Source organism: Galeopterus variegatus, unplaced genomic scaffold, assembly GCF_000696425.1.
Source record: "Galeopterus variegatus unplaced genomic scaffold, G_variegatus-3.0.2 Scaffold383, whole genome shotgun sequence".
Classification (NCBI taxonomy): domain Eukaryota; kingdom Metazoa; phylum Chordata; class Mammalia; order Dermoptera; family Cynocephalidae; genus Galeopterus; species Galeopterus variegatus.
In genome coordinates this window covers 137013-155886 of record NW_007726494.1, presented here as the reverse complement: position 1 = coordinate 155886, position 18874 = coordinate 137013, and the positions used below count along the sequence as shown (strand labels likewise).

At 42.1% G+C, this 18874-nt stretch overlaps 1 protein-coding gene across 1 annotated transcript in view; it reads right to left on the bottom strand.

Annotated features, from left to right (window-relative positions):
* Positions 1 to 1957: 1957 nt before the first annotated feature.
* RAPGEF4 (Rap guanine nucleotide exchange factor (GEF) 4) overlaps positions 1958 to 18874 on the bottom strand; it is a gene marked incomplete at its 5' end in the record, with an annotated part of 123364 nt that continues 106447 nt past the window's right edge. The window contains 2 exon segments of the mRNA XM_008568170.1: positions 1958 to 2045; positions 2362 to 2524. Coding sequence (XP_008566392.1) covers positions 1958 to 2045; positions 2362 to 2524 — 251 coding nt within the window.

The window sequence follows — 18874 nt, the reverse complement described above, 5'->3', positions numbered from 1 at the left end:
GTAAGTAATGTTCCTATCAATTATAGTATTTAGTAGACAAAATAATCCAGCAAGTAACTGCCAGCCCATTTGTTTCTACAAAAGTGCAATTTATGAAAAGAAAGTTCTTTTTACGCAAGGTAAGGCTGACTCTGAGAATAAAATATAGCTGGCAAGGCAGCTAAAATCACGATGTATTGACATCTGCATATTTGATTAAAAGTTAAACATGGTGATTAACAAAATTATGAGTAGAGGCTAGAAAGGAGAATGTATTCTTTGTGTGAACACTGAGACCATAGTCTAAGTGCTTTTATTCAGTCCACAGGCATATGATTGTTATTCAGAAACATAAGGGAAATAAAATATTGCCCAGCATGTAGTTAAAGAAGATAAAGGATAAAAGAAATCATCTTGCCTCTTATAAAGAAAAAAAAATTTCAATTAACACCACTTTGAGGCTCTTAGGCTTCTTTTTATCTGTGCAGAGCTTCAACTCTACTCACGAAAGACTTTCATCTCATTTGCTTTACTTCGGTGGCACTGGAGAGCTTTCCTAATAGCACATGGTGATGCTACATCTACTCTACCTGCTAACAGGGAATAAGAGTGCTTTTCTGTTTGCTAGAGAAAGGGACCTAGAATAACCCAAACAAATATAAATAAGCATATACTACTATTAATATTGGGGACACAGACTGGCCAGTTCCCCAAATCTCTCAGAGCAACATGCTGTTAACAGCTCATTGTATCTGACGTTCTGCAAACTTCAAATTCCTATTTTGTCACAAAGTGAGCTACACAATGACAGCTGTTGGCCCTCTGCTTTGAACCTTATGCCTGTTGTCCCACGGCAGGGGGACCCAACCTAAAGGTCACTGAGTGCCTAGAGAGATGGAGCTTCCTTTTGAAGCCTAGAATATTCTAGCCCTCCCAGGGCTTGGACATTCTGTGTGTGCCCTCCACATCACTGATAGTCCCTTGATGAGGAAGTGCAAGATCCTTTCATCAGCTTTATTTGGCTAATGATCTGTGTACTATGTACAGTGTGGATGTGTTGAGATGTCTGTGTCCAAAATGGTGTCAGAATAGTTTGTTCCTTTAGACTCTAAAGCTTGTTGCTTTAGAATCTTCATGAGCCTGATTATCTAGAACTTTACTCAAAGACTTTTTTTTTTAATAGCAAAAGATCAATGGCAAGTTTGATTGAAGAAAGGTATTATAAGAAGAACCATAAAAGGCAAAAGGACAGTAACTCTATAAAGAGTAGGACATTTTTCAGAGGGGAAAAGATAGCTAGAAAATGCTACAAGGCTTGAGAAAATAATAATTAGAATAACAGTCCTAACATTTCCTGAGCTTTACTGTACTTGCCTCTATGCTTTCCACAGATTATCTCATTCAATATTCATAATGGCTTTTTAAGGTAGTCACAACTAACATCCATGTTGTAAAGATGAGACAAGGATGTTTAGACAAATCAAGTAGCTTGTGCAAGGCCCCACAGCTAAGAACTGAAATCCTTGGCTGAACCAAACGAAGTAAAATTTTACTGTGACATTTGAACTGCCAATGCTAGGTCCTGATCCCAAATTTGTAGTGGTAAGCAGTAGACCAGAATTCCCAACCAGCCCTTTAAAAGCAATATTATGAAAAGAGGGAGACCCAAAGAAAGCTAGAGCCAGATCTCTAAAAAAGGGATACAGAAATAATCTGAATTTAATTAAGATGGCATATCTGCCTACAGACACAGGACTGAAAGCAGAGAAAGGAAAGGATGACAGTTCTGCAACATTGCCACTTGGGTACATCCAGCAAGAAGCCCAACGACAAGGTGATACAACTGAGAGCCAACCAAGCACCATTTCAGATTAATCACTACATACTTCCATCATTAACCCTTCCATGTTGTTGTCTAGATTTAGATTCTGGTTAATAGGATTAATGCTATTATTATTTGCATGCAAAGATATGCCGCTTAACCACTACCATCCTTAGAATGCATGCTTGGCACTGTTTCTCGGTGAAAGCTTTGTCCTAAACCTTCTAGGCCCTTACCTGTTTTCCTGAAACAATTACAGCAATTCATTATTTCCAGTTTCCAAAGAGAAATGTTGACTTGGATACAATTAGGCAAATCCATCAACTGATCCTGAATTTCACAGTTCATATTCCTACCAAGGAAAAACAACTGTAGCTTTCTACGTGCTGTTAAGCTAATGATTCTACTGCCATGTATGTATCCTGGGAAAAAGAAAACACTTAGCAATTGTACCATTTGCCTCAAGAATAACCTCTCTTCAGACTAGTTAATATCACGAACATGCGATGACCATGTCAGAGCAGTCAACCTTCTCCCCTTTATATTTCAAAGTGACTCACCAAAGATGCCAGAGTAAGATTAGAAAAATATTTATTGCTCTGCTGAATGTGGATCAAGACCCCTCTTTGCTGGTAGGGTTACCATGGTTATTTTTTACCTTATGACAGTTTTTAGAAGCTAGGCAGAAAGAGTAGCTACTCACATTCTCCTTGTCAGGAAGCCCTAGAGGGGGAAAGAGAGAGAGAGAGAGAGACCATGAATTGTATGATCAACCTGTAAAATGGAACTGAAATCCTCTGCTGAACCAAGCTAAGTAACATTTTGCTGTTTTCAATTCGTGTTTCCATAAAAACTTACATAATGCTGCTTGGAAAAATAGCAGCACCGACCAAAATCTGTAACACAAATAAATCAGTGAATCAGGAGCAGGGCTATATGCCCAGACAACAAAATCCATACTTACTTTGGCTTCTCTACCATGTGCTTTACTTTCCCAGAGGTAAAAATCCATCACTGATTCATTTACACCATGTAAACAAGTAATTCCACTGACTTGGGCAGCAGAACACTAAGAATTTTGGACAGACACGTCAGCTGTTAAATTGCACATAATGTTTTTTTATGTTGCAAACCACCTCACTTTGATCCAGTGATTTGAACCTAGGGGCAAGTAGCACATAAAAACCACCAGAACACAGCTTCCATCTGAGCAAAGCAGACTCCTGCTGCCTCCAAGTCAGGTCTGAGCATGACAGTGACTGTTTCCAGGGGTATCTCAGTTTTCTAAGCTAAAAAGATAATTATTCACCCATTCACTTGTTGCTTATTCGTTTACAAACATTTCATGAGTATTTTCTATGGCAAGCCCACTACTTTTCACTTCTTTTTGGGCTGCACCATGACTGACATGGTAAGGGTGGCCATACTGGAAGGCTCACATGCCAACAGAGCTCATGGCCCCCTGGACAGCAGGCACAAGTGGCCTTATACTGAGGAGACAGAAGCACATGTGGTTTGCACCTAGTGGTGCAGCATGAGGTGATTTACAATGTTAATACGGCAACTCCTAATCACGAGTAAAGAGGTCATTCTGTGTTTACACGAGGGGCCACATGGGATTTATAATATTGGCATTAAAAGAATTGAGTGCCCATCCTAATAGGCAGAAGTACAGTATGCAGGAGGGGTAAGAATGGCAGAGGCTATTTGGAAACATTACTTCATTAAAGCTTTAACCCCCAACTGGGATAGCACCAGGACATAAAAGCTCATTCAGGAGCAGGGGGACAGAAGGGGTTGTCCTCTGAAACGGCGTATTCTTTACCATCACTTCCCAGATCTGTAAGAAAGATTGGTCCTCACTCTGAAACTCCTCATGAATCCATCCATCCCCCCAACAACCATTTGAAAGGACTAGAGTTGATTGTATGAAGAGATATAGGGGTGTAACAGAAGCTTACTTTCTAGGAGTTTCAATAAGATAAACACACAGCTGCACAAACTGCCATATCTGAGTGGCTGGAAATTAGGATGTTTAGAAATATAATACTGAAATTATTAATATAATACTGAAATTAGAAATATAATACTGAAAATGTGATTTGAGGCCATGCCGGAACTTGAAAGTCGGGCTAAGACACAATAGTCTTAGAGTTTCACCTTCCACAGTAGGCAATAAACAATCATTAAAAGGTTTTGAGCAACAAAATGACATGATTAGGAAAAAGGAGAGAAAGACTGTTCAAAATTAAAAGACATTTAAGACGCAAAAACCAGATGCAGTGGCATGCATGGTCCTTCAGTGGAGTCCAGTTTGAGCAATCAGCAATAAAGACATTCAGATAGGGGAAATTTGAATACGGACTGGGTGATGGATGTTATTAAGGAAAATCATGCCAGTTATCAGGTGTGAGAGTGGTGTTGTGGTTATATGGAAAAGCCTTTATTTTCAAAAATGCCTGCTCAAGTATTTAGGGTGAAATGTGTACATGTGATTAGAAGAAGGAAATATGGCAAAATATCAGTATTAAAATATATATTAATTTATTAGTAATAAGTAAACTATATTTTAGCACAAAAATAATATTAATTATATCAAAGTGATGAAAATAAGGGTGTTAACTGTACCATTCTTTCCACTTTCTGTACGTTTGAAATTTTTCATAATAAAAACTAAGAGAAAAAAAGTTTTGTGGAAATCAGGTGCAGGGCAGACCAAGGTTCAGAGCCAGCTGAGTCCTCAGTGCCCTCAGATCAGGAGCTGGGGACCTCAGCCAGGTGGCTGCAGACAGAACAGAAATGAAAGACCATGAGCACTGCAAAGGAAGGGGCGAGGCTGGGATGAGCGATTGGCCTCAGTGGGTGAGGGAGAGAGGAGAAATCCAAAATGGTTGAGGTTCAGTGCCTGGTGTAGGAGAATGGCAGAGTTGTTGGAAACAGGTCTTTTAGAGGCAAGGACTGGTTTTGTGGGAATCAGAATGTTGACATTTTGAGGTCGAGGGGCCTTCAGGGCATCTAGGTAGAAAGTAAACGAGCACCATCTGGAAAGTTCGGCTGCCCCAGGAGGAATCAGACAGGGGCTGGCTCGGGAAGGATCTGTATCGGTTGCAGGAAAGGGTATGATGGTCGAGGGGCATGTACGGAGGAGGAGAGAGAAGTGGCCATGGCTAGACTTTTGGGTAATGTCTAAACTTTTGGGGGAGAGTAAGAAGCACCTGTAAGAGAGACAAAAATGCAAGTGGCCGGAGAGGTGTGAGAAAACCAGGACAATGTGGTGGAGCCCTGGGAAGCAAGGAACAATGGAGAACAAACACGGAGTCTCATTAAAGGCAGAGGGCTGGGGAACGGGAAGGACTAGATCTGGTTGTTGGTTGGTCACTGGTACTTTAGAGTGGGTTATTCAAGAAGTACAGGGCAGAAGCCAGACTTTGAGGGGCTGAAGAGTGACTGGGGGTGAGGAAATAATAGCTAACACCATTCGGGTCTTATAATGGCACCCTTCTAAGCACTCGACACATTTCCATTCATTTAATCCTCACAACAACCCTACGAGGAAACAGAGGCACAGAGAGACTAAGTGCCTTGCCCGAGGTCACACAGCTAGGAGACAGCAAAGGACTAGAGTTGATTGTATGAAGAGATATAGGGGTGTAACAGAAGCTTACTTTCTAGGAGTTTCAATAAGATAAACACACAGCTGCACAAACTGCCATATCTGAGTGGCTGGAAATTAGGATGTTTAGAAATATAATACTGAAATTATTAATATAATACTGAAATTAGAAATATAATACTGAAAATGTGATTTGAGGCCATGCCGGAACTTGAAAGTCGGGCTAAGACACAATAGTCTTAGAGTTTCACCTTCCACAGTAGGCAATAAACAATCATTAAAAGGTTTTGAGCAACAAAATGACTGGATTCTCTTGAATTGTATTCCCTTGACTTTTGGTCCAGGCCTGCTCTAAAATCTGGGGTCTAGCAATATATATTAGCCTCAGGAGTCTGTGCTGTTTGGGAGGGATAAAGCTTGGTGAGTGTAAAGCAACCTACAGCATGCAACTAGAGAGGACTGACATTTACAAAGAATGGGAAATGAACATTAGACATCCTCTTTTCTCAGGTAATAAATACAGCCTCCTCCCCCTTCAGAATGAAAGCTGAGCAATTTTATTTATTGCACAGTGTCATGTATATTTATGGTTTATAATTATGATGACACATTAAAGTTAAACACCATCAAAAGAATCAACACTCCATAATGTGCTTGTGGGTTACACAAGCGTCAGCAGAAAAGACTTCATCTGTAGCAATGGGCAGCTGGTAACATGCAGTATTTGGGCAACCATCTGGCCCATTTGGTAGATTTGAATGGTGTTTGTAATGTAACATTGATGCTTTCTCAAAAGAGTCATCTAGTCAAGATGTGACTAGCTTTTTTTTTTTTTAATCTTTTTTTCTTCTCGTTCTGAGCAACTATACTAACACCTGCATGCAAACATTAAGACATGATTTTCTCTGCCTCTGAACTAACTAATCACTCAAACATACCCACAGAACCAATATATCCCCCTGCATTCTTGACATTTCCTTTGATAATTTTCCAATTCTGATTCTCTTCTTTCTTATGACACCATCTACTCTTCTTCATGAGAAAGCATTCATTAAGCACATTTGTGGGCATTATATTATTCTGGACTCTAAACAAAACAGGCTCAGAGAGAGCAGATGAGGACTGGTTATTTCTAAGACAGTCCCCCCGACCGCCACCTCCCCACCCCCCATAACCTTTTGAGTTACTCCTCTTACCATTTAACAACTCCTGAACAGGCTCCTAAAAGAAATAACTCATGTTAAATTAAAGGGGCCATTTTACTTTGCTTAGAAATGTTGTCTCAGATGTGATGGATGTTTTTTTATCTCAGGCACCTCAATGTCAATTCCCATGAACTCCACAGAAGCCCCTTCACAATCCCTGAATGAATGGAACTTTACTCTCCTTCAAACCACATGGTACTTGGTCTGTTGCTCTCTCTGGAGCACATCATCAGGGCTGCCACTAGTGGGAACAGAAAATAGAGCAGTCCTTTGCAGAGGAGCGTGTGGGCTGGATTTCAGGACATGTGTATATTGGGCACCTACTATGTGCAGACAGTTTCCCAGACACTGGGCTCACTGCAAAAGGCAAGCAAACTCCCTGGCACTTGTGAAGCATCTATTTTCTGCAACACAGGGCACCATGTCTTGCACATAATACAAACTTAATACTTAATGTTAGATTTCTTAAAATGTTCTAGGAAATCTCAAACATATGTAAAAATAGAATATTGCATACTCCACATCCAGCTCCAATAATTGTTAACTCATGACCAATGTTATTTCATCTAAACATCTACCCACTTACCCCCTCCAGAATTATTCTGAATCAAATCCCAGATAAAGCATTTAATCTATAAATATTTCAGTAGGAATCTCAAAAAGATAAGGATACTTTTTTCCTAACAAAACCACAATACCATTATCACAGCTAAAAATGTAACATCTTCATAATACCAGTCAATGTTCAAATTTCTAATTGTTTCATAAATGTCATTGCTAAACTGAATTTAAAAAGTAGTTTATTTAATAAGACAACATCAGTTCCAGTGTAACAGCTTTTGGTATAGTGAAGATCACAAAAACAGAGTTGAAATATTTATACTTGTAAATAAAAAGTTAATATTTTAAAATTGACGGGGTATCTTTCAATAAATATTCACTAAAGCTGGGAAATTGATTTCTTATGTAGCTACCCTGCAGAGTACCCTATATCAATTAGAATTTAAAAAGCTAACTGAAAACATATATCAGAAAATTGGGATTCTTAAATTACTTGCATATTGCTTGATCTTTGGGCAGCATTTCGTCTTCTAAACACAAGTTAAAAAGCAGTCTATAAAAGAAAATAGCATATGAAAAGATGCTGAGTCTCACTTATAACAGAAAAGCATATTAAAATTACAGTGTAATATCATTTTTTACTTCTCAGATTTGGCAAGGTTTCAAAAAGTTTGCTAACATTGTTGATAAGAGCAGAGAAAACAGATTCTCTCATATTTTGCTCATAGGAGTGTAAAATGATACAACCTCAGTGGAAGGAAATTTGGAAGTATCTATCAAATTTTAAAATATGTATTTCCTTTGACTGAACAAGAAACTTCCCTTAGAGGACAGATGTAGAGCCACCTGAAATACTTGAACATGTATGCATACACATGTACCTTTAAATAAATACATAAATAGAGGACATCTGGCTTACTTCCTGATAAGTAGACAATGATGGGCTATTTCCTGATAAATCGATGATGTTGGAATAGTATGCAGCAATGAAAAAGAATGAAGCAGCACTACCTGTACAGATATGGAATGATCTCTACAATATATTTTTTAATTAAAAAAAAAAGCAAACTACAGCCCAGTGTGTATATCATGCTACCATTTTGTGGGGATAAAATAATAGATGTTTGTGTGTTTGAATACACATAAAGATTTGTAAATGTGCAGATTCTCTCTGGACAGATGCACAAGAAAGCAGTAACAAGGATTGTTTCTGGAGAAGAAATCTGGGTGGCTGAGGGTAAAGTGAGACACTTAGTTTTCACTGCATATCCTTTAGAACTTTTGATTTTTGTACCCTGGGACTCTAAAACAGTTAACGTTTTTCTCTATTTTACAGCATTTATTATTGAACTTCTGTATTAGACTTCATTTGAACAAAGGTTCTATTACCAATACAACAAGCGAACAAACAAAACAAAAGAAAAAACCATATAAACAATCAAAACAAACACACAGAAAAATTAAATATAAAGAAGGAAGGTGTTAAGAAAAAATAAAAGGCCATTTATGAGTGTTCTGGTCAACCACCCCAGTTGATCTCAGCCTTTGAGTCATCCCCACCCAGGAGCCAACATGTGAGTTAAGAAGCCTCCAGGTAATTTCAGCCCCCAGTCAGTCAAGTCACTTCTAGCCATTTAAGTCACCTTCGTTGTTCAAGTATTCCCAGAAGAGGCTCTAGATATTGTGGAGCAAAGGCAAGTATTCCCACTGCATCCTGTTCAAATTCCTGACCCTGATCCATAGAATCTGTGGGTATAATAAAATGGTTGTTGGCATATGCCATTAAGTTTGGCATAGTTTGTTACACAGCAATAGATAACTAGAACAGATTTTGGTATCTAAAAGTGAGATGGTGTTATAACAAAACCTAACATGTGTGGCATTAATGCAGGGATCAGAATAAAGTGGAAGGAAGCCTGATGGGGCTGGGGGAGACTACTGATGAGGACTGAAAGGAGAGCAAAGGAAATATTAATGGAAGGTGGAGGACACCGGCCCTTTTTACGTAGTGGTAGGAAGTTTAGCAAAACTGATGCCTGCAGTAATGTGGAAACTGGAAAATATACCAAATGAATTGATGGATATGGCTAAGGAGATTTGCAGGCAGAACGTCAAGGGTCACTTGTTTTCTTTTCTCTGTATATTTTAAGGTGCAGATTCAGATGAGCTAGCAAAGGAGTCATTTAGCTTGCAATCAGAATTTAGGGTAAATATAAATTAGGATCCAGGACTTGTAAAGTTCAAAAATAAAGCTATTTCTCATCTTCAAGCTCTCTCAGCAAAAGATTTCCAAAATAAGAAAGGGCCTCATGGCAAAGATCAAATATAGGGCACTGGCAGGAAAACAAAGCCTCGGAGTAAAAAGGTCAAGGGCGTGACTGTATAACCTTCTTTAAAACTACAGAAAGATTAAAGGTGGTGCTTCACAAACTGTTTTAGACAGACAAAAAACTTTTTAAGAATCTTACGGATGTTGTATCACAGCAACCTCCAAAAGGGTTCAAAGTAGAGAAAGGCTTATGCAAAGATATATGTGGGTATGGCTTTTGTCTAACAGTGTGGGTTATAAATTGATACATAAGAAACCCACCAAAGTTTTAAATAAATTACAACACTTAAACTGAAAGAGACAGAGACAATACATAATTAAAAGAATCTTTGGGCCTCTGAAGTCCTACAAAGGTACTTCAAAAAGTTCATGGAAAAAACAGAATTAAAAGATAATACGAATCTTTGCATGAACTTTTTCAAGTACTCTCGTATGAGCAGGAAGCGGGCTGAGCATGCTACTCAGCTGCAACACAGACTACCTTGGTTTGTGGGAGCACTTGTTCTCCAAATGCTCTCTCTTGGGGTGCTGGCCCTCAGAAGCCACCTGCCATGCTGTCAGAAGCATAAGCTACATGGAGAGGCCACCCAAAGGTGCTCTGGTCAACTGTCCAGTTAAGCCCAGCCTCTGAAGCCTCCAAATGATTCCAGTTCCCACATGACTGAATCAACTCCAGCCATTCAAGTCTTTCCAGCTCTGTGGAGCAAGGACCAGTTATCCCTCTGTGTCCTTTTAGAATTCCTGACTCAGAGACTCCATATGTATAATAAAAGTGGCTGTTTTACTAGATTTGGTGTGGTTTGTTAGACAATACATAAAAGGAACAGCACCATATCAGAGATTAAATGTGTGCAATTTGAAGTTCTAGTTATACAATGAATAGACAGGGCTGGAAGATTACCTGGGAATATTAATGAGCCACTGTTAACTGGGCAGCTGTAGGGTCAGTGATCCTCAAAGTGGTGTGCAAGTACTGCTTTGTTTATAGGGATTAATGGAGAAATTTCTTAGAGGTCACTGGAGAGGAAAGGGGCATAGGGATTCTAGGTTTGTGTGGTGACAAATGCTAAACCAGATGGTGCTACGTCTATGTGGCCTGGAACAGACGAGGGCTTGGGAGACTGAGCCTGGTGCATTCTTGGCTGGGTGAATGTTGAGGATGTGGGATGGCGCACTGTATCTCTCTGGCCAGGTGCTGATGGTGGGGCTGCCCTGTGGTGGTGTTCAGCATCACAGCGGAGTGTGTGTGGCACCTGGCAGCAGGGGACAATGACAGCAGAGGAATCTCTGTTAGATTAACATGTGGAGGTGGGAGTAATTCCCTTCAACTATAAAAACCTCCAGAGGTAGGGGGTGTTAGAAACTGGGCTACCTTCCAATAGGTTTTCTTGGTGTGTAAGTGACGAACTGAAAACAAGAGATGACGATATCAGTAAACCTAGATTGTGCAGCTGTTCTTATCTTTACAGGAGTTTAAAAGCCAATTCACATTTTCTGAAAAACAGAATAAAACTAAAAGGGAATAACCAAGGCCATGCCTCCTAAGGCCTAAGTCAACACAGGCAGCTTACACCTGAGCTTAGATGTTTTTCACAGGAAACCCAGCCCATCTTTATGATGGTTCCTCAATGTCACCCCACACCCCAGCTGCTGAGGTATGTGGTGGCCTGTCTGAGCCTTCTGACAATGTCTTCTTTGGGGCCTGGTTGACCTCCCCTTGCAAGCCCTTTCTCCCAATCCCAACAACCTTCATACCCCAATAGCTTAAATGGCCTCACTCGGCTCAGTCATTTTTCAAATAGCCATATACACTTGGCAAAGAGCCATGCCTTTAACACAAATACTGAAATGATAACAAATTAGCAAATAGTCAGTGGAAGACAAGCTGAGAGCACTGCATCAGTGCTTCGAGGGGGAGAAGGAAAGAGTGAGCTCTAGTGCCCCTACCCCAACCTCCTGTACTGTGGCCTTCAGGTGTGCGCCTCACACACAACCCTTGGGACAGCTTGGCTTTCCTGTTGCTGAGGCATCTTTTCCTATCCAGAGAAGCTTCTACAGGTTATTCCTGGGGCAGGGGATGGGAGGGGAGCACGGCAGACCCCCAGTCTAGATTTGGTTTTTCTCTGAAATCTACAGCGTCAATCTCAATCCTGCCAGTGAGGAAACCCTGCCATGGTGTTGACCCAGAATATGGGATGCTCTGGCTGGAGGCCAGATCACTCCCCTTCCCAGACTTCCGGGACCTCTGAGGGCAGTTAGGAAATCATATTCACATGACAAGGAAACCTCAGGGCCTCAGGGTCCTGGAAGGACTTGGCGGGCCTGGTTCTCAGGATCTCCTCCTGGCTTTGTCACTAATCAGAGAGGTCACTGCTCTTTGGCTTCAGTCTTCTTCTTGTTAAGATGGGTGCCTTCAATTAGACCAAGGGTTTCTACCCTTTGTTCCTCAGAACCTGGGGTTCCTGGGAGGACTCTCAGGCAAAGGAAAGCAAAGCACTCCTCCTGGCTTTGTCACTAATCAGAGAGGTCACTGCTCTTTGGCTTCAGTCTTCTTCTTGGTAAGATGGGTGCCTTCAATTAGACCAAGGGTTTCTACCCTTTGTTCCTCAGAACCTGGGGTTCCTGGGAGGACTCTCAGGCAAAGGAACACCACACAAGCACGGCCTTCAGCCCCTAAGGCAACTAGAGTGTCTTCACTTTGGTCTGTTCTGTAAACTAGAGTTCCAAGAGCAACAGAAATTTACAAACCACCAGATTAAATAATCTCTAAACTTACAGCCAGATCAATGTCACTCAAAGATCTCCATGAAGAATCAACAAAGACCAACTTAGGACTGGTCTTAGGAAGTGTGACAGTCTGCTCTGTAACTGAAAGGTTTGTCAACAGCACTGGTGCTAAGACATTAACTGAGATGCTGAGATGCAGAGATGCACTACAGCACAGTGCTGACCTCTTCAAACTGAGGTGTGCATCCCCACCACCCCCAATCCTGTGTGGCAGCCGGCAGGGCAGAAGGCTGTAAGAGAGGAATAAATACAAGCTCTTCCTGGAGCTTGAATTTTTTTCAATGCCAAGTAGTTTAAAGGAATATTTTTATACTTTTCTATGATGGAGTAGAAAGCTAAATTTGCATACATTTTAAAGATTAAAGCTTGAGACTTCAAAGAAATTCTGAGCTGGCTTCTGGCTACTTCTAGCTACAAAGGGTCTAGACCCCAGGCATTATGTATTGATTTCCTCTGCATTCAGGAACTTCAGTGGAAAAAACAAGAGCCTCTGATGTTATGGAAAGCATGCAGACACTGGAATCACACAAGACTGAGGTCTTAATTCTGATTCTGCCACAGGCTACCTGTGTGAACTTGGGTTAAGTTATTTACCTTAGTCTCCTGGGTAAGGAAACTGGGATAATAACACCCATCTTTCAGGACCCCTGTGAGGATGAGAAATAAAATCTATAAAAGTGCCCAGAAATACTAGGAATTTAATAAATAGTTGCTTGACAATAACAATAATACTGATAACAGTAATAATAAACTAAAGATTGATCAAGCTAACCACAGTATATTGGATGACATTCCCCAACCAGATAGTCTTCAACTTTGGGAAAAAACATTTTCTACATTACAACTTCACATCACTGAGGCTACTCATATGCATCTGTTATAAAGACTGTCAGTACAGCTATTGCTCTGTCTGCTAAATGGGGCTGGGGAACAACACAAATTTAAATAATAGGCTTTCTAACATTTTATAATATACCACCTATTTTTATATCTACATGGAAAACAGTCCACAGAGAAAGCAACAGGTTCCAAAGCGATGGAGAAAGAAAGAGCATGAGAGAGGAAGCCCACAAATAATTTAACAAATGTAAGTGAAGCCTTTCGGCCAGCAGAATTGTTTCTTATTAACAGAACCCTTTTTTAAAAAAAAATATAATCTGTAGATTATAATTGGCCAGTTTTTAAAGCAAAGTCAGTGCTATGACTCGGAATAGAGGGCAGGGGGAGGAGTAAGGCACAGTGGAGGAGGGGCACGGAGTAGGGAGGGAAGAAGCCCACGGGCTGGGTGGGGAGACCAGATGCCTGTACCCCGACTGTCCCCCGACTGAGTTGTAGGTGTGCTAGTAGCTATACTAATATTTTCTAAGAAGAGACAAAAGATGACAATTTCAGAAAGGATAAAACCTGGTCCATCTTTCAGCCAATTACCTGCCCCCTGCCAAGGCCACTGAGTTCTGGCTGGAAGGCTGGCAGAGCAGGCACCAGGCTGTGGGGGCAGGGACGTAAATCCAGCTCTGCTCCACAGTGGGGGGCACCTGTTCCTAAGTGCACAAAGCTCTATAGGGCCCAGCTGGAATACAAAAGTTGGGTGGCCTCTGCTGGGGGAGGAGAGGCGCACTATCCAGTGCGCCACCGGGCCAGCCCTTAATGTCATGTTCTGAGAGGCAAGTCACACTTTGCAGAGCAGGACTCAGAGAATAAAGGAAGGCTGGCAGCTTGAACCTGAGCTGAGCCGTCTATGACAAGATGGGGTTCTGGTGGGAGGACTCCACATTCTGGAGGTCAAGGGCTTCCTGGCACCCTCTGAGGTCTTTTCTGGGTGTTCTGATGAACCTGAGCTGAGCCGTCTATGACAAGATGGGGTTCTGGTGGGAGGACTCCACATTCTGGCGGTCAAGGGCTTCCTGGCACCCTCTGAGGTCTTTTCTGGGTGTTCTGCGAGCCGTTTCCCGATGCCAAAGCCTGTCCAGGCTGCCAGCATGAGTCTCTGTGGCATGCAANCTCCTCCTGGCTTTGTCACTAATCAGAGAGGTCACTGCTCTTTGGCTTCAGTCTTCTTCTTGTTAAGATGGGTGCCTTCAATTAGACCAAGGGTTTCTACCCTTTGTTCCTCAGAACCTGGGGTTCCTGGGAGGACTCTCAGGCAAAGGAAAGCAAAGCAAAGCACGGCCTTCAGCCCCTAAGGCAACTAGAGTGTCTTCACTTTGGTCTGTTCTGTAAACTAGAGTTCCAAGAGCAACAGAAATTTACAAACCACCAGATTAAATAATCTCTAAACTTACAGCCAGATCAATGTCACTCAAAGATCTCCATGAAGAATCAACAAAGACCAACTTAGGACTGGTCTTAGGAAGTGTGACAGTCTGCTCTGTAACTGAAAGGTTTGTCAACAGCACTGGTGCTAAGACATTAACTGAGATGCTGAGATGCAGAGATGCACTACAGCACAGTGCTGACCTCTTCAAACTGAGGTGTGCATCCCCACCACCCCCAATCCTGTGTGGCAGCCGGCAGGGCAGAAGGCTGTAAGAGAGGAATAAATACAAGCTCTTCCTGGAGCTTGAATTTTTTTCAATGCCAAGTAGTTTAAAGGAATATTTTTATACTTTTCTATGATGGAGTAGAAAGCTAAATTTGCATACATTTTAAAGATTAAAGCTTGAGACTTCAAAGAAATTCTGAGCTGGCTTCTGGCTACTTCTAGCTACAAAGGGTCTAGACCCCAGGCATTATGTATTGATTTCCTCTGCATTCAGGAACTTCAGTGGAAAAAACAAGAGCCTCTGATGTTATGGAAAGCATGCAGACACTGGAATCACACAAGACTGAGGTCTTAATTCTGATTCTGCCACAGGCTACCTGTGTGAACTTGGGTTAAGTTATTTACCTTAGTCTCCTGGGTAAGGAAACTGGGATAATAACACCCATCTTTCAGGACCCCTGTGAGGATGAGAAATAAAATCTATAAAAGTGCCCAGAAATACTAGGAATTTAATAAATAGTTGCTTGACAATAACAATAATACTGATAACAGTAATAATAAACTAAAGATTGATCAAGCTAACCACAGTATATTGGATGACATTCCCCAACCAGATAGTCTTCAACTTTGGGAAAAAACATTTTCTACATTACAACTTCACATCACTGAGGCTACTCATATGCATCTGTTATAAAGACTGTCAGTACAGCTATTGCTCTGTCTGCTAAATGGGGCTGGGGAACAACACAAATTTAAATAATAGGCTTTCTAACATTTTATAATATACCACCTATTTTTATATCTACATGGAAAACAGTCCACAGAGAAAGCAACAGGTTCCAAAGCGATGGAGAAAGAAAGAGCATGAGAGAGGAAGCCCACAAATAATTTAACAAATGTAAGTGAAGCCTTTCGGCCAGCAGAATTGTTTCTTATTAACAGAACCCTTTTTTAAAAAAAAATATAATCTGTAGATTATAATTGGCCAGTTTTTAAAGCAAAGTCAGTGCTATGACTCGGAATAGAGGGCAGGGGGAGGAGTAAGGCACAGTGGAGGAGGGGCACGGAGTAGGGAGGGAAGAAGCCCACGGGCTGGGTGGGGAGACCAGATGCCTGTACCCCGACTGTCCCCCGACTGAGTTGTAGGTGTGCTAGTAGCTATACTAATATTTTCTAAGAAGAGACAAAAGATGACAATTTCAGAAAGGATAAAACCTGGTCCATCTTTCAGCCAATTACCTGCCCCCTGCCAAGGCCACTGAGTTCTGGCTGGAAGGCTGGCAGAGCAGGCACCAGGCTGTGGGGGCAGGGACGTAAATCCAGCTCTGCTCCACAGTGGGGGGCACCTGTTCCTAAGTGCACAAAGCTCTATAGGGCCCAGCTGGAATACAAAAGTTGGGTGGCCTCTGCTGGGGGAGGAGACCTTAATGTCATGTTCTGAGAGGCAAGTCACACTTTGCAGAGCAGGACTCAGAGAATAAAGGAAGGCTGGCAGCTTGAACCTGAGCTGAGCCGTCTATGACAAGATGGGGTTCTGGTGGGAGGACTCCACATTCTGGCGGTCAAGGGCTTCCTGGCACCCTCTGAGGTCTTTTCTGGGTGTTCTGCGAGCCGTTTCCCGATGCCAAAGCCTGTCCAGGCTGCCAGCATGAGTCTCTGTGGCATGCAACTGCTGCCACATTCCCTCTGGCCACCAGCAGCCAGGCAGAGACCAGGGCATTGGGCAAGTGCCTTCCCAGCAACTGTCCCCTGGCCTTCCCCCTCTCCCTGGGTGACCAGCAGGCTCTAGGGAAAGCATAAGTAGCTCCAGGGTGGAATATATTTGAAACCCCACTAGAGAATCAGCACTAGAAAAGCATTAAAAACAGGAAGTCATGAGGCACCTTGGGGGAGGGGCAGGTGCTCACAACAGCAACGTCTAAGGAGGGCGCATGGCAGGCAGCATCCGGGATTGGGGAAGAATAGCAAGGGACCTTTCTGGGCTTATGGGGATATGTCTCATCATCATGTCCCACTCATGATGTTTTCACCAGGTTCTCCTAACATAAAGCTGAGCTCAGGCAATGTAATAGCAACAGGTCGTCTGTACTTTCTCTGAATGACAGAATAGCTCAGAAGCATGATATAATGTTTAGGCCCCCTTTTCTTCTGTTTCTTGGCAAGAGTTCTTTCACAACCTCTGTAAGATATGAAAATGGACATGACACATTGCTCCAAGATCTCAGAGAGCTAGAGAATTCTTAAACACATGAATAGCGGAAAAGAAGGCAAAAAGCAAAGTAGTTATTAACGGAAACCTGCAAGCAGATTTTTGTTTACCTGTTTAAAGCTACATGTACTGCCTTTCCCATAATAGATCACTGGCGGGGCTGGGCTTACCTCTTATGCCAAGTTATTCTGTTTCCTTGTTTCTTGATTTCTGCAGCATCGGCATAATAGGGCAGAAAGAACTTCCACGACCACTTCTTCAGTGATGTTTAATTACATCCTTTGGCTCTATTATAGATATTTCTAAATGGAGGCAAAATTCTGCTTGCCAAGTCGTGGCCAGCCTGCCCAGAGCTATAGTCTGTAGTGTGATCATCACAACTATAGCTCTAATGAGAGAAGTTTTCTGAACCTGAATCACTTAAGAATTCTAGACTAAAGCCCAACGAGGATGATGTGACGAGTAAGCTAATAAAGTTGCTGACAAAACCACCTGTTTTGAAATGTTCTCTCCTACTGGCCTGTGAAAGTGCCCAAGATTCTGACCAACAGGTGTAGAGACCTTCAAGTACTCTCAAGTGAAAGCAGAATTATTACCTGTGAGGAATAATAGCTTAGCCAAGTCTCGCTCAGTCGTAGAGAGCAGTCAGACTAACTCTGAAGGAATGGGAGAATCAATACACATTCGTTTAGTCAGTCAACACATACCAACTGCATGCCTGCTTGGCAGTGACGAAGGAGCCACAGTGGAGTCCTCACAGGCCTTGTTCTGTGATGAGGACAGCCATTTACACATGATCACACAAATGATGGTACCAGTGCAATGGAGCTAGGTGCTAGAAAGAAGGAAGTACGGGGTGCATTGAAAACATGGCCAGGTGGTGAAGGGTGGGGCAGATTGAGATTTGGGAGTCAGGGAAATGACACCGAATCAGAGGCTGAGGAGGCTTGGAGGTCAGGGACAGGGAGAAGGAAGAAAGAGCCTTCTGGGTAGAGAGGGTACAGATGGGCACAAAGGAGGCCAGTATGGTGGGGAGTAAGGATGAAAGAGGGTTGGGGAGGACGGGGGCAGCAGTGAGGCCTGAGCATGCAGGGGCCAGGACAGGTAAGGCCTGCAGGTCATGGTAAGGGTTTGGACCATTACCCTACTACTTCGGGAAGCATTTTCAGTGGAGAAGTGACAAGAACAGGTGGCTGTTTTTACAAGGTCATTCTGGCTGCTGCACGGGGAATGGTTTAGGTGGGAAAACAAGGAAGGCACTGGGTGCTGGGAGGGAGGACAGGCCTGGAGGTGGCCCCTCACTGGGGCCTGAAATGGGAGAGAGGAGAGAGAGGGGGAAGTGGTATGGATGTAGAGGGAGATAAAGACACGTCATTCCTAAAAGCAGAGGCAAAACAATCTTCAACCGCTTACTGTTAACAATATTAAAGTCTCTGATTTCTTGTTGAAGCATTTCTGTGCTCTTAATATGACTAAAAGGTTGGGAAATTTCAGGAGGCTCACTGGGATAAATGTAATTTAAGTTAGTACATACTCTGTATATTCAAATAATTAACTGGTTGTCAGCTTCTCTTAAGGAAACTCAAATTGAGAGCAAGATGCAACACAGTAGGGTCAATGCTCCTTAACTGAAAGTCATAGTAATTTGTTCTGGAGCTATTAGTGCATAGTAAGTCCTTACGGATCTTGATACATTAAGTCTGAACCTACTACAATCCATCTAATATGTAAATGGGACTATGAATGGTGAAAAAAAATAGCTGTTGCCTCCTTGTTTATGGAAAAACAGTTGATTGATATTTTATTTAACCATATTAGTCTTCAAAGGGTGATGAATATTATGTATAGTTATTCTCAACTGAAACTAACATATGAAGCTCAGCTCTT